At 50.1% G+C, this 22,461-nt stretch overlaps 1 protein-coding gene across 1 annotated transcript; it reads right to left on the bottom strand.

Annotated features, from left to right (window-relative positions):
* Window positions 1-2,229: 2,229 nt before the first annotated feature.
* On the bottom strand, window positions 2,230-21,773 carry FAM83D (family with sequence similarity 83 member D). The gene is made up of 4 exons (XM_021689036.1): window positions 21,277-21,773; window positions 11,550-11,717; window positions 5,919-6,043; window positions 2,230-3,578 (listed from the first exon to the last, which is right to left on the bottom strand). Exons 1-4 carry the CDS (start codon window positions 21,751-21,753, stop codon window positions 2,591-2,593), a joined length of 1,758 nt encoding a protein of 585 aa, XP_021544711.1. The 5' UTR covers window positions 21,754-21,773; the 3' UTR covers window positions 2,230-2,590.
* Between the last annotated feature and the right edge of the window lie 688 nt (window positions 21,774-22,461).

The raw sequence follows: 22,461 nt of genomic DNA, 5'->3' as shown, positions 1-22,461 counted from the left end.
CTCCCACTCCCCCTGCTTGTGTTCCCTCTCTCGCTGTGTCTCTCTCTGTCAAATAATTAAATAAAATCTTTTTTAAAAAAAACAAAGGATTCTTCCTGAACCTGGATTTAATGCGAATGGTGGATCTGACCAGGTTTCTCTTTCTGCCTCGCCTACTGAGAAGCTTAAAGATAAACGTGTGGACTACCAAGGGAGCATGCTGGTCATTGTGGCTTCATTCCACTCCACCCCTGGGCTTCTTCCATGTAACTTTTCCTTTACATGATCTTGAACCTTAGGTTTTCTTGTAAGTCACCTCAAGTTCCCTTAGTAAAAGATAAATATTCCCCAATCCAACTGCCTGTGGGGGTGGGGTGGCCAGCTCTTCAGCTGACTCCTTAAGTGTTTCAAAAGAATGTCGACCCTGCAGTCTGATTGTGTTGACCTTGGAATTGCATGGATCTCTAACAAACCAATCAGCAGGGAGAAAACAAGACAACTGAATTTCAACACTATTTGATGATACTGGGAAATTTTTATTAAAGTTGTTTAGGTAGGATCATGGTATTGTGGTTGTCTTTAAAAGTGAGTTGTTTTTTGTTTTGATCTTTTACAGATACATACTGAAATATTTACAGCCAAGTTTGCAATGGTTAAGTCTGACATTAGACATATAAGGAAATAGTAATTCTCTCCCAGGAAGGGGCAACCAACATTTTTGAACCAAATAGTCTGCCCTACTCATCCTCCCCTCCCCTGGGAACAGGGCCAATAATGGACATTGTAAACAAGGACCCAGCTCACCCTGATGCAGGTGGTCCTCAGACCTCATCTTGACCAGCTATGCCCTGGAATGATATTCTTTCCAAACTCGAATGCCCGAAAAGCTTTGTTCACTCTAAGAGACCTAGCCATTTCCTTGGGATCCCATATTTCTTTTGTTCTAATTTCTAATCATTGGCAACACCTTTTCAGTTTCAACTCATCAGTGTATTGACTGCCACTTCTCAACGTACACCCTGTGCTGCCTCCACCCTCCCGCAGAGACTCGTACAACCAAGTCCTGGACTCCCAGTCTAAAAAACCTGTGTTCCACACCTATGTCACTCTTTACCAGCCTTGCGACCTAAAATATGCCACTGCATCTGAGCTTCTGTTTCTCTGCTCGATTATTGGGAATAACAGCTGTCCCAGGACTACTTTGTTACGAGGGCCAAAGACAGAACATAGGAAATGATCTAAATCTGCAACTGGTTTCAACCAACTATACGTTTGTGTGAGGCTTAGGACCGAGTTGTTTACAACCGGACATGAACTGGATGTCTGGCCGGCTTCACAGCCCAGACTAAGGCACGAACCCAGCAAATAACCAGCCTGGGGACCATCAGGGAGGCCCAGGGCACACATGAAAACCCACAGGCATGCTCATGATCCAGTGCATCAGCATGTGCCTATGTGGCAGACGATACCCTCCCCTGTGACAGATCTTTCTTGCTTTGGCCAAATCAGAAGGAGGAGGCCACCCTTTAATTCTCTTCCTTTGGTCTGTCCACACAAACGAGACTGGACAAAAACAGGATTCCACAGCCATACCAACCCTGATTAGCAGGGTGTAGAAACCAGTTGCATGGCCTGCCACCGGACCTGGAATCTGGGATAATTGTCAGATATCTCTTCTGCCACTACTCCAGGATATGAGATTGCTAAATCATTGTCAATACACCCATCTGATGAAATTAGACCCATGGGGCCACCAGAGTTAATACCAGGGCTGAATCCAGGAACGCACACAAAGGCCGCCTTTGGCAGCGCAGCAGAGAACCAAGTTCCTTGTCTAAATAGCTCAAGCTTTTCCTGTGAAGAAAAGACAAGCAGAGAGAGGCACATGAAAAGACCTGCAGTTGCTGGCAAGTTCCCTCCTTCAAACTATACAGATAGTAACACCGACATTCCTATCACTAAGGAGGGCACGACCCTGACACTTATTTTACGTCTTCTAACTTTTAAGTGGATATTTTCTCTTTTAACAGTTTGGATCATCTACTTCTTCCCCATCCCAACACTATTAAAAAAAACAAAAAACAAAAAACCCTGCAAAAATAGCTATTACATGTATTTACTTGTGACACACTCCAGGGTTAAAGAGGAAAGTGCCAGAGGGGAAAAATATTACCCGCGCAATCACCACACAAAAGTTGTTTATATTTATTTAATGCTAAGAACATAGATATCCTAAAGAAGACACAGACGACAAGGAATTTTCTTCTTAAACAGGATTTTGATCATAAAAACTAGTCATGCAAATCTCTAAAACAGAAGAGCACACATATCTAGAAAAATACAAAATGTATTTCCTCTTTTACCTGAATTAACCTGAGAACCCCTAAACACTCTCTTTAAGAGATACCAATATTAAAGTCGTGCAAAGAAACTGTACCCATAGTGTTTCAACCATAAAACCAACACCTGGTTTATACATGACAAAAATAAGATAAAGGCATGTAAAAGAATGTGCAGTTTATAGAACTCAGAGAAAATCGGGGTGACCAAAGATCAGGTGAACGGGCTGCAAAGCAGGGTGCTCGGGGGACGGGTGCTGAATGCTGAGTGGTCACTGATAGGAGGGATACAGTGCGATATCTCTCACAGCCAGCAGATTCACCGAGGCCCTGGTAACGTTTCCGGGATGAAAACCAAGGTACTTCTCAGTCAGGAACGTTCTCCTGGAGAGCATGGCCAGCATGTGGTTGAGCCGGGACCTGATGCCAGCAAAGTGAAACTGGCGCTCTTGATTCAAGTTCCTAAAGGAGTCTCGCAAGCACAGATCCAAGTGGGGGGTGCCCCAGAACTTGGAATGTCCAGCGCGGACAAAGTCAGTGGCTCTGCTGGACGCCTGGGAACCCAGGGAGCTCGCCACGGAGCCCTGAGAGGACAGAGAGGAGGAAGATCTCAAACTGGAAGATCTTGACACAGACATCCTGGACACTGGTGACCCTTCTTTAGACTGGGTGCCCTGAGAAAAGAGAACGTTCTCATCCACGTCAGTCTGGGTGGTGGCCGACATGGACCGAACCACAGTTTGGGAGCTCGCCACCCTGGTGGTGACTGCGGTCTGGGTCCCGGCACACGTCGTCACGGCGCTGGCCTGGGTCCCCGCATCACTCACGCTCACTGCTGGTGCCTCCTCTCCTGCCTCCGTCTGAGTGGCGGCATTGGTCATCCTCCCGCCCTCTAGTTTGTCCCTGCGGCTGTTGAAGTCGTCCTTGTCACTGATAGTGGAGGACTCCGAGTCATGGCGCCTGGCCTCTGCCCTGCCCTCAGTGGGCGCCTCGAACCCCAGCTCAGCCTTCTTGGGGGTGCTTGAGAGCCGGGCCAGCCGCAGGCGCAGCAGGCTGCCCAACGTGAGCTCCTTCGACAGAGGCTTCGGGTCAACTAGATGGTCAAACTTGCCGCTGATCCGGAAGTTGGACAGCAGCTTGGAGCTGATGGGCTTCGACTGTGCGTACAGGATTCGGAACTCCAGATCAAAGTGTTCAACCACTTGGCCAGACAGGATGACCAAGTTACTGCTATTTAATTTGCCATCCGTCCACGTAAAACTTAAGGATTAAAAACAAACAAACAGAGAAGCTAGTAAAGATGAGCAGTCAGTCTCCTTACTGTTTACTTACTGTCAAACTGAATAATAAAGCCCAGGTACTCTGCTCCAGGAGTCACAGCTCTGGCGACAGCATACCTACCAGGCGGTGTAAATTCAACCAGCCTTACCCCGGGGTCTGACATACGTATGCATTAAGAGAAGTAAAAAGGCCAGCTCTTTAACCAACACACTAAGACCCACACCTCCTCAGTCTCGGAGTTTCTAAAAACTAGAAAGGGCTTTAAAAATATTCAGGCCAGGGCTCTCACTTCAGAAGTGAGGAAACGAGCTAGCGATGTCCCAGTGGGAAGCTGGTGGTTGACCCTAGACTAGACCCGAGTCCTTAAGATTGCCAGTGCTCTGCTCCTCCAATACTGTCATTTTCAAAGGGAGACAGTACTGTCATTCTAAGGATGGTGCTGTTGCTCCGAGCACATTCCGAGCTCATTAGTGGCCATGTGCCCCTGCCTGTCCAGCATCCCTTCTCCTCCCTCTAGTGATAGAACCCCACCCACCCCCAGCCAAAGGGCGTTCCTTTATGCATCTTCTCCAATCACAATAGGGGTGGACATATGACCCAGGCTGGCCACCAGAGTATTCCATTCCCTTGGGTCGGGGATCTATCCAGGGTGGGCACATGACCTAGCGAGGACCAAGGAGTTTTTCAAGGACTGATGCCAGTGCAAACAGAAAGAAAGTCTCTCTCTTTGGGAGATAGCTACTAAAGGCTATGTAAGTAAGCCTGGATCTTTGCCTTCAAAGGGATAAGCCTGACTGAGAATAAAGATCAGCTAGAGAAAAGCAGAACCAGGGGACAATATTCTGATAAACATATGCCCTCCAGGTCAAGACAAGCTGAAAACCAACTGCACCTTTCTACACTTCCAAGTTATGGGACTCAATAAATTCTATTTTGCATAAAGTAGATTGAGCTAGCTTTCTGCACTCACAGTCACCCCACTGATAAATAAGTTTGTATCAAGAATAGGATGTTTTAAAGGAGATCATAACACATAGTGTCAACTCTGTCTCTGGCAACCATGATTCCTTGCTGATGCAAATCCTACCTTAAGAACTGCCTTCAAAGCCGGATAAGAAAGATTCTTTTGAAAACCCTCAATGAGGGTTGAAATGGAAAACCTTCAATCATGCAAACAAGACACCTACCCAACACCAGGATTATGAAATGCCTTCAACAAATAGAAGCTACCATCTTCATCCTTATCCTCAACAGTAGTGTATTTTTTTTAGAGAGAGTAATGTAATTTTTATATTTTATATTTTAGAAGATCCAAAAACCATTTGAGACTAAGTCTGTATAATGTAGATAAAGCCTATTTTGGATGAAAATCCAGTTTCTTCCAGTTATTTATGAACATCTCATGAAAGGAGGTCTCAAGGAAGAGCGTGAATTTTGCTCTGAGCAATGACGGTACTGTCTGCAAGGACAGGCATCGTGAGTTTGCAGATCTGACCACCTCAGCTTCTACAATCCTTTCCATGTCCGCCTTTACCCAGGGCTGACACATCATCACCACCCAGAGATGCATGTGTCTTCAAAAAGGAGCTTCTCTTTTCTAAGCTCAAGACATACTAATGCATACCACCAGACAATCTAACACACAGACACACCACATCAGATCTGCCCAAGTAAACATGGTGTATCTTAACTTCTGGAGATCCGTGTGAACCACTATTATCTCCACCCTCTTCAACATTCCGGCACCCTAGCATAAGGTGCCAGTGCCAAGGTGAGACTCCAAAGGTGGGCCAGAAACAGGGACCAGGGCTTTCTAGACTAAAGCATTGGGCTACAAGGCTTGAAGGAAGGTGAAGGATTTAAGCGTAAGGTGACAGCTTCAGCTCTGCCCTCCACTGATGCTGAGGCCTGTGACTGCCCTTACCTGCAAGTGAGCAGGGACGAGGGACAGGGGGAGGTCAAAGGCCCCAAGGAACAGGATCTGAGACTGCTCCTGTCACTGGTAACCCCTGGTTCAGCCACGGCAGGCCTGGCCGAGGCTGGAATCGACTCATCCACCTGGGGTCTCCAGGCAAGTTTCACATCTGCACTTTAGTTTTGTGGCCCATAGGGCGGGGGTGGGGGGGGTGTGACCCCACACCCCGACCACCTCCTGCAGGAGGAGGCTCTGACTGATATACTCACACCCACAGATGCACACCTACCGGAATGCTTGGCCACAAAGACTCGCATTGAGAGGAAAAAGCAGCTTTTACCTTTATATAGCAAGCACGTTCTACAAAGGTTAGAGTAGCAAGCATGGGCAGGCTAGAGACTTACCTATAGGAGCCTGTAGCCACTCGAATGCCATCAATCAGTGTGAACTTTTCATGAACCTGCCCAACTATCTTAGTTCCCGACCTTGCATAGTAAATACTTCCAGTAATGGTCCGAACGGTCATCAGCTGTCGGCAGGGAATGGGAGAAAAAGAAACAACAGTCCAGTGAGCAAATGATAAAGAGGGCTTGGTTTATAATTCCCCAATAGACGCACTCATTGGCAAAGGAGTGGTCCCCAGGCCCCTTCAGGAACACCATACAGGGCACACGAGCCAACAGTGTTCAGGACTCAAGGAATGGGGCCTCGCTGAGTCCATCTTCTTGTGAGCCCTTTGATCACACTGATTTTTGAGACTCTTGGTCCTTGTGTACATGTGCTTGAAAAGAAGACTCACTGTTGGGGATATGACACAACAGAATCCAAGAAGTGATTTTGAAACAAAACGTGGGGGATAAAATCATCAAAGAAAACACGCTAGTAATAAATATCATTTTAACAAAGGCTTGAAGAAGCTAACCTGCTATTTCTCCTACTTTTTTATTTACAGCATCAGTAATGAATAATAATAGCCCATCCTCACTTACCCCACACCATGAGTCTGGAGATCAGGACAAGCCTTCTCTAACATGGGACTTCTGAGGCTGAAACACTCATATCACAAGGGGCTTAATCAGCAATGTCACATCTCTTGTAAGAATGAATTTACCAAAAGGGCACCAACATACTGGGGCCTCATGGTGCATATGTGGGCATAATTATCCTTGTAAAATGACGCATGGAAACATATATCCAATGGTATGTAAAGTACTAAGACCATCTGCATTCTTTGGGGCAAATCAGCACTGAGTAAACTATATACCTTTAGAAATCTTAACATGATTCAAATGAAATGTTTAAGATATTTGTTCGACCCTCTCCTTCATTCCATAAACAAAGAAAGCCCCTACAATGTGCTGAGCCTTGAGACAACAGAGATATCTGGCATGCCCCTTATCTTTAAGGACTAGGAGAGAGGAAAGTAATGCAGGATGAAAAACCGCAACAAGATAGGACATCGTCCAGAGAAGTGAAAACCTACAACTACACAAAAACCTGTGCACAAAGATCCATAGCAACTCTCCTCATAATAGCACAAAACTGGAAGCCATCCTAAAGCCCTTCAGTGGGTGACCGGTTAAACAAACCATCGGACAACCATACCCCATGACACAACTCAGCAGTAGGAACAACAAACTATGGATACACACAACAATTTGGGCGGATCTCAAGGGCATTGTGCAGGACAAAAAAAGCCAATCTCAACAGGTTACATAGTGGGGCACGTGGGTGGCGCAGTCGGTTAAGTGGCCAACTCCTGGTTTCAACTCAGGTCATGATGTCAGTCGTGAGATCGAGCCCCACGTCCAGCTCCGCGCTGAGTGCAGACTCTGCTTCAGAGTCTCTCTCTCCCTCTCCTTCCGCCCCTCCGCCCCTTGCTTGCACACATATGTAGGCGTACTCTCCCTCTCTAAAATAAATAAATCTTAAAAAAAAAAGTCACATACACTATGATTCCATTTATAGAACATTCTCTAACTGACAAAACTATAGAGATGGGGAACAAATTTTTTTTTTTAAAGATTTTATTTATTTGACAGAGGGAAAGACAGCGATAGAGGGAACACAAGCAGGGGGAGTGGGAGAGGGAGAAGCAGGCTTCCCGCTGAGCAGGGAGCCCAATGCAGGGTACCAGGACCCTGGGACCATGATCTGAGCCGAAGGCAGATGCTTAACGCCGACTGAGCCACCCAGGCGCCCCAGAGATGGGGAACAAATTACTGGTTGCCAGGGGTTAGAAATCGGGAGGAAGGCACAGAGAGGGGAGCAGATGGGACCATAACGGTAGCAAGAGGGAGATCATTGTGACAGGACAGTCCTGTATTGTGATGGTGGGGGCAGGTACACATGAGTCCATGTGTGATGAAATGGCACAGAACTACAGACACACGTTGTACCAACCCCAATTTCCAGGCTTTGATTTTGTACTCTAAGTTACTCAAGATGTAACCGCTGGGGGAAACTGGGTGAAGGACACGTGGAACCCGCTATCTACCTTTGCAGCTTCTGTGAATCTGTCATTATTTCAAAATACAAACAAAAGCCAAAACAAAACAGTATGGTATGACATAACATCCCTTCTGTGGTCTTACCAAAACACATATCTGAATTTGACCATGAGGCAATGTCAGACAAACCCAAATTCTACAGAAAACTGGCTAGTGTTCTCTAAAAGCATCAAGACCCTAAAAGACAAAGGAAGACAGAGGAACAGTTCCAGATGAGAGGATGCTAAGGAGACATGACAACCCAATGCAAGATATGGTCCTGAGTTGGATCCTGGACAAGAAACAGGGCATTTGTGGAATGATCAGTGAAGTTGATAAGGTCTGTAAATTAGATAACAGTATTATATCAAATTTATTTCTCAATTTTGAAATTGCACCGAGGTTTATAAGATGTTAACATTTAGACAGTCTGGGCAAAGAGTATTCAGGAATTCCCTATATTTGGGGGCACCTGGCTAGCTCAGGTGGTAGAGCCTGTGACTCTTGATCTCAGGGTTGTGAGTTTGAGCCCCATGTTGGGCATGGTGCCTACTTAAAAAATAAAAAACAAATTTAAAAAAAAAGGAATTCCTTATTTTTGTAACTCTTGTAAATTGAATTGTTTTAAAATAAAATTAAACAAACAAAAAAGCTTAGGAACTTCCAAAAAGTTGTACACATACAAGGAACAGGCAGGGGCGGGCAGGGCAGGGCACAGTTGGGGGGCGGCTTCCTGCAGGAGATGCTAATTCCTGATCCAACCTTTAAGGATCAACATATAATAAACAAGCATTAAAAAATATCACTATGGGTACATTTTGGTGTGGTTTTGTACATATTTCCCTTTGGCACTTACCTGAATGTCGTACAGGCCCCTGTGATTGTGGCCAAAGCACTTTTGAGTGTCTACACACAAATACATGACCAAGTTCCTACAGACAGGACACCCGCTCAGAACCAGCCACGGAGCCAGGGCGGAGGTCAGCCCCACTGGGTGAGGGACAGATTCACCAGCAGATGCGCCCGGGTGAGAAGCCACCAGAGAAGATGGTGCTTCTCTAGGAAGAAGTTAAGACACTAGAAAATTGCTGAAGCCAAAGGTACAGACCTTTCAACTCTTCCCTCGGGCAACATTCAACAGTGTGCAACCAAGTTGGTAGGTAATGCTAGATTTCCGCGGAATGCATGGGTTGCAGCCAATGTCCCGATCAGAGCTGCAGCCAGAGCCACGCTGTGAGATTCCTGCTGCTGACACACAGCCTTAGTTTCAGAGAGCCTCGGAGTTCCACAGGGTCATCCTGCATTGCTTCACCGGGCTCTAGGTAAGAGCCGGCACAGGCTGGATGTCTGGCTAGATGAGAACGTGCTTTTCCGTGCCCGACATGCATTTTCCTGGGGCCCCCCTGACCTCCTGTTTCAGCTAGTGCTGGGTCACGTGGCTGGACCATTTCATTCTGGCTCCAAGCTCCAATTCTACCACCACCGTGAACATGAATATGCTTTGTAGCTGCAGCAACCAGTAACTACCTAATTAAACCCAATCCTCAGGTTCCTCATTAGGGAAAACCACCCCCGGGAACTCTGCGGGGGATAGTAAATGGTGACATTTTATAGACCAAGTTACTTGTTAATAACAAGGTGGTAAGCTGATGTTCACTACGCAAGTAGCCTATAGTACCAAAGCCCAAATTCCTAGTTCGGTTTGTTTACTGCTTTCTTTCCAGTACCTAGAATAGTAAGTGGCTCAGAGAAGGTGCTCACATAGGTGATGAACCAAGTGGATGAATTAAGTCCCGAAGCTCACGGCTCACATTAAGATGCTTGATTTAAAAAGATGAATAACAAATATGATGATTTTTCTTGCCTCTTTCCACTACAGAGAATCGGCTAGCTGACTTATATAACCTTACATTTAAATACTTAAGCTCAAATTTTTTTTAAAGGTTTTATTTATTTATTTGACAGAGAGACAGTGAGAGAGGGAACATAAGCAGGGGGAGTGGGAGAGGGAGAAGCAGGCTTCCCGCCGAGCAGAGAGCACCCCAAGCTCAAATTATTTTCATGCTCAGAGCAAAGGATATAAAAAGCCTAATTTTATAAGAATGAGAACCAAGGGGCGAAAAGCCTGGGTGGCTCAGTCAGTTAAGCGTCTGCCTTCGGCTCAGGTCATGATCCCGGGGTCCCGGGATCGAGCCCCGCATCGGGCTCCCTGCTCGGCGGGAAGCCTGCTTCTCCCTCTCCATCTGCCTGCCACTCCCCCTGCTTGTGCTCTCTCTCTCTCAAATAAATAAACAAAATCTTTAAAAACAAGAACGAGAACCGAGAGCAGCACATGAAGGTGATCAAGAACAGCCGGGCAGGAGGCGGGCAGGTGCACTGATGGGGAGTCACACCCTCGGCCCACTCCTTTCTACTGGTCGACGCTGGGCTCTCTATGCCACCACTTCGGAGCTGAAACAGGGCTGCGGTGAGGACTGAGTCACATAACGTTTGTCAGAAGCCTAGGGCAGTGCCAAGGACAGAGCAGGGGCTCTATGAGCGGAGGGCCTGCCGGCGCCGCTGTGAAAAGCAGCACCTTCAAGACAGCCTCCTGCTGCCAAGAGCTGAGCTCCTGGTTAGGACGGAGCGGGACATGAGGGGCAAGCCAAGGTTTGAGTCCTGACTCTGCAGTTTCTTTTTTTTTTTTTTCCTAGTCACAGTGGTAATTTATTTTTATTTATTTATTTAAATTCCATTAACATGGATAATAACTAGTATATTATTAGTTTCAGAGGTAGAGCTCAGAGATTCATCAGTTGCATATAACACCCAGTGCTCATTCCATCACGTGCCCTCCTTAATGTCCATCACCCAGTTCCCCCATCTGCCTACTCCCCTCCCCCCCCCTGCAACCCTCAGTTTGTTTCCTATGATTGAGAATCTCTTATGGTTTGTCTCCCTCTCCGGTTTCGTCTTATTTTATTTCCCCCTCACTTCCCCTGTGTTCATCTGTTTTGTTTCTTAAATTCCACATATGAGCGAAATTATATGATAGTTGTTTTTCTCTGATTGACGTATCTCGCTTAGCATAATACCTTGTAGTTCAATCCACGTTGTTGCAAATGGCAAGATTTCATTTTTTGATGGCTGCTAATATTCCATTGTGTATATATACCACATGTTCTTTATCCATTCATCTGTCGATGGACATCTGGGCTCTTTCCACAGTTTGGCTATTGGCTGTTATGAACATTGGGGTGCACGTGTCCCTTCAGACCCCTACATTTGTATCTTTGGGGTAAATACCCAGTAGTGCAATTGCTGGGTCACAGGGTAGCTCTATTTTTAACTTTTTGAGGAACCTCATACTCTTCCAGAGTGGCTGCACCAGCTTGCCTTCCCTGTGGTTTCTTTTCTGTGAGATTTCAGGCAAATGGCTTTGCTCATGGCCTCAGTTGCCTCTCCTGTCATGGGGATCCCCCGCCCACCACCGTACAGATCATGTAGGTCTCGGACGCTCAGTCATTACTGCTGATTGTGGGGAGACTGGAAACGTGTAACACAAACCTTCTCCTGCTCAGGATGCACTTTCAGATCCATGCACATATCCAAAAACTGCAAAAGCAGAGCCTGGTCCAGAAGGATGTAGACGGCAACTCCCTGTTTCCGACTTATTTCTTGCAGGTCCCTGAAGATGTCGATGTCCGTGAAAACATCCATCACCACGGCGATCACCTACAGAGTGAGGCAGCAGAGGGAAGAGCAAGCGGTCAGCTCATGGGAACACCAGCTTACAGCTCACTGTGCAGACTCTGGAGCCCACCTCAGAGCGGGAAAGGATCCCTGCCCTACAGCACCCCTCCCCTCCCCTCTTTTCCTTCTGCACTGTTTGCCCCCAGCCACAGACACTTCCATCCCCAAAGACACGCAGGCCACTGTACCCTACACATCTGGACTTGGCCCAGCTGAGCCTCCTGACCGACTCCCAGCCACCGTCCTCCGCACAGCCCTGGACCAGTCCTTTCTTCTCCCCAGCAGCACAGCTCCATTCATGCCTGCTGTCCAACCCTGCACACTCAGCATCAGACTACAGTTCACAGCTGCCTCAGCCACACAGCCCCGGGCAAATTACAGTCATTTCCAAGGTCTGGTCCTGAGTCTGCAAAACAGGTGTGTAGCCAGAACTAAATGACTCTGTTACATGAAGTGCAAGGTACAAAGGATCCCTCAAGTATCTGTTCGTTGATTCCCCTCACCAGTCCAGAGTCAGAGTGTCCGGATACTTCAACACAGGGAGACATCTGCCTGAGCCTAGCTTTCCTTGCCGGAGACAGGCCGCTCCAGGCACCAAGCCTCTTGTCATACCCTCTGCAGTTTAAGAGCGGGGCCCTCAGTGAGGGTGGGGGGTGTCAGAACGTGCAGCCTTAGCACAAGCCCCTGAAAACCAGGCCAGAGCTGGGCCTCCCTGAGCCACCGTTAGGAGCAGCCTGGGCTGGAAGCAGGTCTCCCTCCTCCTCACTTCAACAGCAAGAACTTGTGTCTCTCAGTACTACATTAACTCCTTTTCTGAACGTTAAGGTAATTTATTTACAGGTCTCACGTCTTCTATGGGAACGGAGGCCTTGGAACGGGATGGATTTGGCTCTGTGCCCCAGAGGACTCAAGACAGCACCTGACGGTCATGGCCCCTTAAGGAGGTGGGGGTTCAAGAAGCAACACAGAGACAAAGAGGAGATTCTGGGGGTGCCTGGGTAGCTCAGTCAGTTAAGCGGCTGCCTTTAGCCCAGGTCGTGATCCCAGGGTCCTGGGATCAAGTCCCACATAGGGTTCCCTGCTCAGTGGGGAGTCTGCTTCTCACTCTCCCCTTCCCTCCTGCTTGTGCTTTCTCTCTCTCTCAAATAAATAAATAAAATATTCAAAATATTAAAAAAAAAAAAAAAAAAGAGGAGATTCTATGGTCTTTCTCCAACATCCCAATCTCACCTACCAGGATGAGGGACCATGAAACACCAGCTCCCAGGAAGTCACTGCTATGTGGAGTCTGGGAAGACCAATTTCTCTCTCTGGCTGCCTTCCCCAAACCTCAAGCCGCAGTGGTGATAAAGCCCCAGCTTTTTTTGAGCTATTCTTGGGGAAGGGTTTAGCTAAAACCCCCTGGATACAATGATTTAAAAAATAAATGTGTTTTTGTTTTTGTTTTTTTAAAGTCAGCTCCATGCCCACCATGGGGCTTGAACTCACAACCCTGAGACTGAGAGTTGCATGCTCTACTGCCTGAGCCAGCCAGGCACCCCCAAAATAAGTGTTCTCTCAAAATTGTGGCATCGTCAGAAGTTTACCACCTCCCACATTGTTTTACGTGTCCCACGTGGAGTTGTAGCCATCCCGCTAATCCATAGTGGGCAAAAGGCAGAAAGGCCTGGGCACCGACCCCAGCTCTGCAGCTCACTAGCTGTGTGACCCTAGGCAAGTTCTTCATCTCTCGGAGCTTCAGTTTCCTCCTCTGGAAGAGATAATCATAGCATCTCCGTCAAAGGGCTGTTGTGAGGGTTACACGAGACACAGACAGAGAGGCTTAGCTCAGGCAGGAAACATGTGCTCCGTCGTGCAGCCAGCACCTCTTCAGGGTCTGCTGGGGGCCGAACCTTGGACTAAGCGGAAAGACAGCTAGAAAGAATCTGACAGACACCGGACTCATCCTTTGCTGTGGTGGACGTGCTACAGGCACTCAAATGTTCACCAGAGGAGAGCAGAGAAGGATTCCTGGAGGACAGGGCTTCTGAGCTGAATCACAAATAAGGACCCGTTTTGGACCAGGGAGTTGTGAAGAGGAGGGCATTCGTACAGGAAGCCAGCTGGTGGCGGAGGAAGAGGCAGGAAATGACGGGGTAGGGGCCCGTGTGGCTGGACCTGGCTGAGAGGCATATGGGTGAGCCAGGTCGTGGAAGGCCTGTGTGTCAACCACAGAGTCATCACCATTCAGGCAATGGAGGGGGAGGTTTAAGAAGAGTAAGGAGGGGGCGCTCAGTGGGTTAAGCATCTGCTTTCGGCTCAGGTCATGATCCCAGTGTCCTGGCATCAGGCCCTGCATAAGGCTCCCAGATCAGCAAGGAGTCTTCTTCTCCCTCTCCCCCTCCCCCTGCTCATGCTCTCCTGTGCGCTCTCTCTTTCTCAAATGAATAAATAAAAAAAAAGAAGAAGAAGAAGAGTAAGGAGTTCCAGGGATGCCTGCGTGACTCAGTTGGTTAAGCACCAACACTTGATTTTGGTTCAGGTCATGATCTCAGTGTTGTGGGATCAAGCCCTGCATCGGGCTCCATGCCCTAGCCTAAGATTCTCTTTCTCCCTCTACCCCTCCCCCCATCTAGAAAGAAAGAAAAAGGGGTCAACAACAGCCCGTTTGCGGCGAGCTTCCCGCCCACCACGTGACCCTCAGACTCCCTTCCTTCAGTTCCCTGGTGCTCCTGCCAGGGAAGGCTTCTGGAGACCCTCCTGCTCACAAAGCAAAAGACGTCTTTTCTCCCCATTCGTTACAGGTTTTAAAAGAACGGAAATCACGGCCTTGAAATTTCTTTAAAAATGTTTAAATAACTTGGTATTATCTTCAGGGTTTAGAAACACGAAAAGCAAACGTGCACAATGGACCCTAAGTTTGCCTGTGCGTTTTCCCTCAGTTTCATAGGCTGCTATTGTACAGTTAACCATTTCAGTACCAGGACGGAGGGGGCGCCTGGGGGGGCTCAGTGGGTTAAACGTCTGCCTTCAGCTCAGGTCACGATGCCAGGGTCCTGGGATGGAGCCCCACGTCAGGCACCTTGCTCAGTAGGGAGCCTGCTTCTCCCTCTGCCTGCCGCTCCCCCTGCTTGTGTGCTCTCTCTCTCTATCAAATGAATCAATAAAATCTTTAAAAGAAAAATAAAATAAAGTCCCGGGACGGAGGCTGGCACAGCCTCGTCTGCAGCGTGGCACAGCGCCTCTCCAGAAAGCAGGGAGCAGCACCCGCCCCTCGTTGGCCCCAGCGGCAGCTGCATCTCCTCAGTTGTCATGTTCCGGCAGGAAGCACCTAGGGCAGGTGGGCTTTTAGAAAGAAAAAGCATCCAGGAGGGGTTTGGGGGGTGAAGGGGGTTATCGTTCTGAGTTATTTTTATGTTATACTTATGTAAAGCATTTACCTGGGTCCAAAGTCCGATCTACAAAACAGGGCGCTTGCAGAATCCCCTAGCTCCCGTCCTCGTCCCTTGTGCCTCCTTTCCCTTCCTCCTTTCTCCATTACGATGAGGATTTTGATCCGTTCTTGGTCTTCCACTTTCCTAAATAAGTATGCCTATGTGTGTACACACACACTTGTTTACTATAAACACATAACATCTGTTTACTGTAACAACAGATAAAAGGCAGCATGTGATACACAACGTTCTAGAACGGTGCCGATCAACAGAACCTTCAACAGAACCTTCGAGAGCATGGAAATATTCTAGCTCTGTGCCATCCACATGGTAGCCACTAGCCACCACTGTAGACTGAATACTTGAAATACAGCTAATGAGACAGATGAACTGAATTTTTCATATTTCATTTTAATTCATATAGATTGAAATAGCCACAGACGGCTGATGGTGACTTCGTTGGCTGGTGCAGCTGTGGACACTTAGTCACAGGGAACAGAACAGGTCCTCGCTCCTTCCTTAGAGCTGCAGGGGACCCCACTCTGGAGACGGGTCAGTTGACTTCCCACTCTACTGAAGGACATTTCTGCTCCTCCCGTCTCTCACTATTGTAAATAGCACCGCAAACAAACCCCCTACTGCACGCATCTATTCATGTTTTTGCCAGCCTGTCTCTAGGACAGACACACAGATGTGAAGTTGCTGCGTCAATGGGTAAATACAACTGAAATGTTGCTGGATGTTGCCAAATTCCCCTCCACGGGTTCTATCATTTGCATCAGGATTTTTAAAAAGCCCGCATACCCAGGACGTTTTGTGTGTGTGCGTGAGAGAACTGACCCCGCATCCATAAAGGACCCAGGATGATCCTGCAGCATCTCTGCTGTCTGACGGATGTCAGATGAAAAGAACGAAGGAATAACGGCAGACAGAGCAGAGGGTGGCTGCAGGGCGGAGGGGAGGGGGGTGGGAGTCACTGTGCAGTGGGGACAGAGCGGCAGTCTGGGAAGACGACATGGTTCTGAGGCGGATGGTGGCGATGGCTGCGCGATGTGACTACACTTAATGCCACTTCGTGGTAAAATAGTAAATTTGGTGTATTTTACCACAATTTAAAAAAAGAAAGAAATGGCTAACAATTCCAAAATCCTTCACCTGACACATAAAATCAAAAGAAGAGATAAAAAGCAGCCAGACTGCCTGGTGGGGCACATCCTAAAATTGTGCATCAGATAATAGGCCTTCTAGGCCGGTGGTTCTCAACCAGGGGCAATTTCCTTCCTCAGGGGACATTTGGCGATTTCTTTATTTTTCTTTTAAGATTTTATTTATTTATTTGACAGAGAGAAAGGGAGAGCGCGCACGTACAAGCAGGGGGGAGTGGCAGGCAGAGGGAGAGGGAGAAGCAGACTCCCCGCTGAGCAGGGATCCCAGGACCCTGAGATCGCAACCTGAACCAGAGGCAGGCACTTAACAGACTGAGCCACCTAGGTGCCCCTTGGCAATTTCTTTAAATTGTGGTAAAATATATGATAAATCTGCCATCCTCATTATTTTCAACGGCATTAATTACACTCACAACATTGTGCGATCATCACCACCATCTGCTTCCAAAACTTTGTCATACCCCACATAGAAACTCTGTAACCTTTAAGCATAGCTCCCTATCTCCCCTTGGGAGACTTTCGAATGTCCTGACTATTGGCAGGGGGGTGGTGCTTCTGGCATCTAGTGGGTGGAGGCCAGGGATGCTGCTCAGGGTCCAAGGCACAGGACAGCCCTCCAGGACAAAGAATCATCCGGTCCAAAATATCAACACTAGTGATGTTGAGGAAGCTCTGGGCTGACCGGGGCATCCGGAACAGGAACTGATCACGCCGCACAGATCCTATTGTAACTCAAGAGGAGCATTAAGCAAGATCAGGAGGGCCCTGGTTCTGATACATCCTCATGCACGCCAGAGGCCTCCAGCAGATTTCTCAGCAGCCACTCCTCCTGTCAGGACTCTTCGTCAATACAAGGACTGCTTCTACTAATGCTCAGGTTATCAAAAGGAGGCCCAAGGGTGCGTCACAGTTCAAGTGCCTCTTCGGAACATAGGCAGCTGGTGAGAACGATGCCTCTGAGGAGTGTGGAACCTCCTGGTAGAATGAGCTTTGCCCATGAACTCCCATTCAAAAACCAGAAATACCCCAAGGGCCACCGCAGAAAGCCCCCGCCAATCGAGGGCATGCAGCACTTCCAGGGAAGGTCTCTACTCCCGCCTGACTCGTGGGGGCCAGAGTCCAGCCACACACTGATTCACATGGCAACAGAGACAGGAGTGTAGGGAAAACAGGAGTAGGTGTGTCAGGGAAACAAATCCTGTTCTGTTCAAAATTACTCTAAAAATTCCTTGGGAAGCCAACCTCTTGGCTCTCTGGTCCAAAGTGCTATTTCCTCTGGCAGTGGTGAAGCCCAGCTGAGCGCCAGGGCAGAGTCAGCCTGCATGAAGGCATGCTGCACATCTGGCGTGCGTGTTCTAAACGCTGTGGCCTACTCGTGTGGCAGGATGCCCACACTTTGAGCCGACGGAGGGCCTGGCAGATGCACAGCCCCAGTCACACCCCCTCTGGGAAAAGAACTCACTGAGCAGAAAGGCAGGTAGAATCGCCCGCACTGTTTCGTCATCTGCTGTCCTGCCTCTCCCCTCCCCACCGACTGTGCCAGACAGCATGCAGCAGAAGTCCTAGGCGAGGACGAAACTCTCCGAAAACCAGCTGTCGGGGCTGCAAAGCTAGGATTAGACACCGCCATTTACCAAGTGACCCCGGTTTCTTGTGCCTGTATCCTGACCACTCCAGCCTTCACCCTGAAAAGTGCAGTTAGTATTAGTACTGTCCTAGACATTTTCCAGGTTAGAGGATGGGCACCACAGAAATAAAAAGTCCAAATCTGCAGAAACTGTTAAGAAACCTTCAGCCTGGGGGCGCCTGGGTGGCTCAGTCGTTAAGCGTCTGCCTTCAGCTCCGGTCATGATCCCAGGATCCTGGGATCGAGCCCCGCATCGGGCTCCCTGCTCGGCGGGAAGCCTGCTTCTCCCTCTCCCACTCCCCCTGCTTGTGTTCCCCCTCTCGCTGTGTCTCTCTCTGTCATATAAATAAATAAAATCTTTAAAAAAAAAAAAAAAAGAAACCTTCAGCCTGTTGAAACCTGCCAAGGTGCCGATCCTCCCGCACAGGAGGGAAGGCACGTGGAGCAGTGGTTATGAGCACAGGCCCTGGGCCTAGGCAGGCGGGCTTGAGCCCAGCTCTGCCCCCCACTAACTGTGATCTTGGGCAAGTTAAGTGCCTGGTCTCTTCTTAATGTGGCCTCCTCCTAGCGGCGGGAGGGTTAAATGGGAGAATCCAGGTAAAGGGCTAGCACAGAAATTAACCCCCGGGAAGTGCTCAATCCTACCAGCAGGTGTTTTCACCACCAGGACACGGGTGCATAATGGCTTTTCAGGCAACTTCTCTGTGCCTCAGCTCCATCGCCTGCAGAGCGGGGATGACTGCACCTACCTTGGGACTATTTGGAACATTGCTTAGCAGAGAGCATGATCATGCTCTTTTAAATAAAGGGGATGGTCTCTGAGGCCTCGAGACTAACATGTCTCAAAACCAACTCCTCTCCTGGTCCCAACTCTCAGCCTTGCTCTCCCTCCTGTAATCTAATTTGGTAGCCTCACTGCCCACCCAAGCTAAAAAAACCTCTATCTTCCCTAACTCTGCCTCTCCCGCCTTCTTCACCTTGCCTATTCTCCTACCTCCTCACTCAACACCCTCCCAGGCCACTGACTGACCAAGGCCTGTCATTAAAACTGATCCCCTGCCCAACGCCCGCCCCACACACACTGCCTTAGCACCCACCCTCATCAGTAGGCCCGTGGCCTCCTCCCTACAAGCACCCCACATACCAGCCTCAGCCCTCTCGAACCCATCCTCCCTCATGCTCCCACCAGAACTGCTGCTCAGGGACACCAATGTGATCATGCTCCTCCCTCGAAACCTTCAGTGGCTCCCCATTGCTCTTTAGTGGGCAAAGCCTGGCTCTAGTCTCCCCTTCTACCACTAACCCTGGCATACTCTCTGCTCCAGCTCTGAGGAATTTGGTTGCCTCTAAACATGCTGGGTCCTTTCACCCTTCTGGGCCAGTCTCTACCCTCTGGCCTGGCAAGCCCCAGGCATCCTTCTGGACCCAGCTCCAAGGTCACCGCCTTGCCTGGAATTTTCTTTCTTCCACCCTTCCCCTGCTGTCTGTAGCAACCTCTCCACCCATTCCACCAGCAGACTGTCAACTGTCAAGTGCCCTTCTCCTGTGGCCCCGGGCCCTGGCACAAGCATCCGATACACAGTAGGTGCTGAATGAGCAAGCAATTTGGCATCTGGCAGAGATACTGAAAATATTAATCAGATGTAAAGGTAATGTACCACCTTTCTCCTTTAAAATTGCCCAGGTTCCAAATACAGAATCTCAAAAATATGAGTGGGTAGCTGAACTAGGGCACAGAACAGGGCAGGAGGTCCTACCTTGGAATGCCAGTATTACAGAATGCTCCCAGGGCAAAGGGGAGTCTGAGCAACAGCCTCAAGCCCCTTCCAAGGCCAGCATGTGAGTTGATAGACAGTTTTCCCCCTGGCCTTAGCTCCAGTGCCCCTCACTACCAATAAAAAGTGGAGCTGGGCAAGAGATTAAGGCAATTCCTTCCTCTCTTTCATGGAGACCTATTCATTACTCTTTTAAGTTCCAAGTGCCCAAATTATCCTCCTGGAGGTGAGCTCTGGAAATGCATCCCACCATCGTGCCGTTCTCTGTCTTTTTAGTCTTCTCAAGTGTCTGCTATATCAAAAGGACCTTCAGCGGGGCGCCTGGGTGGCTCAGATGGTTGAGCATCTGCCTTCGGCTCGGGTCATGGTTTCGGGGTCCTGGGATCGAGTCCCACATCGGGCTCCTTGATCGGCGGGGAGCCTGCTTCTCCCTCTGCCTGCCACCCCCCCAGCTTGTACCCCCCCCCCCCCCGCCGGCTAAATAAATAAATAAATAAATAAAATCTTAAAAAAAAAAAAAAAAGGACCTTCAGCATACCGATAGCACTGCGGCCTACCCACCACACGTACTCCCCCAAAGGCAAGGCACTAGCCCACACTCCCTTCGACCCAGTGACACTATCAGGAAAAGAACAGCCAGCATCAAGAACACTGGAGAGAGTTGGGGCTTGTTCCTGGACTTGACAATTTCAGTCCGATTTGATGCAGATTTCATAAGCCACAGTCAGACACACTCAGGTACCAGCCCTACTCGGCTTAACCATGGCCTGGGGCTTTACCTGCCATGTCCCTGGCACAGGTGACAGCCAGGAAGATGGGCCCTGCCAGTCAGCAAGCAAGGTGGCAGCTAACTATGTGTCTGCCGCAGCACCCACCCTGCCCCCACCTACCTTTCTCCCACACCCCTAGGTACCCAGCACCCTGCTGAAGTCAAGACTTCCCACCGCACCCACACTAAGAGTCAAGACAACACCAAAACCCAGTGTGAAGAGAGATGACCCAAAGTAGGGGTATCTGCATTTTAGAAGGCTACTAACTGGCACAGCCCCCCCTCGTTCACAGAAAGAGCAATTTCTCCTCTGGTCTATGGCAGGAGGGAAAGGGGCAGGGTTGTCACTTTGCCACTCGAATGTATTTGCTTTCTACAACATAAGACACAGAGCTGTGACTAGCACTAACAGACTCCTAATGCTCCATAGTTGTCGCTGAGTGCAATCTTTCTGGAATTTTCCCCTAGGGAATGCACTTCTCAGGAGATGGGATCCAGTGTTGGCTGATGGCCAGGAAAATTAGCAATCTGGCTTGGTTTTAACTGAAACGTGGAACTGGAACTATTTCTGGTCCCCTCCCCCAGGGGATGTGAATCAGGAGTTGGACCTCGGACACAACTCTCATCCATGCGGGCTGAGACCAATGTCCCTGTGACCCGAAGGAAGGCAAGCAGACTTGGACGAGTCGGGGGGGCCCCCGGGAACCACCCGGCCCGCGCTCCCGGCCGGCCTGTTTCCCGTTCTTGAGAGGGCCTCCCGTCCGCCCCGGGGCCCAAGGCGGGCCGCTCACCTCCCGCGCGGAGCGGAGCTGCTGGCGCAGCGCGTCCTTGCAGCCGTAGGGGCCGCCGGCGCCCGCGCCGCGGGGCTGGAAGTGCGCCTCGACGCGCGTGGCGCCGCGATAGGCGCCCCGGTAGAAGGCGGGCCAGCCGAGCTCCAGCAGCGGCGGCTCCAGGTCCGACTGCTCCGGGAAGTAGGTGCCGGACGAGCAGTCGTGCGACGAGCCGAAGGAGTCCTCGGCCCCCGCCGCCGCGCCTTCCTGGCCGGGCCGCTCGGCCGCCCGCAGGATGCCGCGCACCTCGTCGGGGTTCAGAAAGCGGCCCAGGCGCTCGCGCCGCAGGAAGGCCTCGAAGGCGTCGGGTCCGCCCGCCACCAGCTCCTCCAGCGCCAGGCGCCGCGCCTCGCTGTACAGCTCGGCCGGGTTGGGCGGCCCGCACGGCGACAGGCAGGCGGCGGGCAGCTCGTCCAGACCCTCGGGGCGCAGAGCCATAGCGGCGCTCGGACCGGACGGACCACACCAGGCTCGGGCGAACGCGGGCGTGCGGGCCGCTTTATAGGCACCTTTGAATCTAACCGGCCCGCGTCCCGGCCCTCCCATTGGCTGCCACCCCTAACGGCGGAGTCCGGGCGCAGCGCACGCCGCCGCGGCTCCGCCCCCTGAACTGCCATTGGCTGCCCCGCGGCCTGGCCCCGCCCCGCGCCGGCTGCCAGCTGCCGGCGGCGGCCCAGTCAGTTCTCTTCCGGGCGTCGCTGCGTGGAATTTAAGCGTGGAGACTCCATGCCTTCTCTGATCAGTACCCGCTGCGGGCCTGCGGAGGGCCGAACAGTTCAGGGTCAGCTAGAGAGGGGGTGCCGAGCCCTAGTGGCGGTGCTGCCCGGGGCGGCGGCCCAGGCCCCCGAGCCCGAACTGAAGCCCGAGAGCCCGGCCCCCGCCATTCTAGCGCGCCCCCTGCTGGCTGTCAGAGCTCGGGAGTGTGACCAGCCCTGTTGTCTTCATCCCGTGCATTTAAATATTTCGTAAATACCTTCAAGAATACCGGCCCTTCCGCCTGGGTGGCTCAGTTGGTTAAGTGACTGCCTTCGGCTCAGGTCATGATCCTGGAGACCGAGGATCGAGTCCCGCATCGGGCTCCCTGCTCAGCCGGGAGTCTCCTTCTCCCTCTGACCCTCCCCCCTCTCATGTGCTCTCTCTCTCTCA

This window comes from Neomonachus schauinslandi, chromosome 10 (genome assembly GCF_002201575.2).
Source record: "Neomonachus schauinslandi chromosome 10, ASM220157v2, whole genome shotgun sequence".
Classification (NCBI taxonomy): domain Eukaryota; kingdom Metazoa; phylum Chordata; class Mammalia; order Carnivora; family Phocidae; genus Neomonachus; species Neomonachus schauinslandi.
This window is presented reverse-complemented; position numbering and strand designations above follow the sequence as displayed.

Excerpts from the sequence above, each read along its gene's own strand:
- FAM83D (XM_021689036.1), bottom strand. The coding sequence starts at position 21,753 with ATGGCTCTGCGCCCCGAGGGTCTGGACGAGCTGCCCGCCGCCTGCCTG. Across the intron at positions 6,044-11,549 it reads TGCATCCTGAGCAGGAGAAG|CTGATGACCGTTCGGACCAT; the intron begins GTTTGTGTTACA and ends CCCTGCCGACAG. Across the intron at positions 3,579-5,918 it reads GTGGCTACAGGCTCCTATAG|TTTTACGTGGACGGATGGCA; the intron begins GTAAGTCTCTAG and ends TTAATCCTTAAG.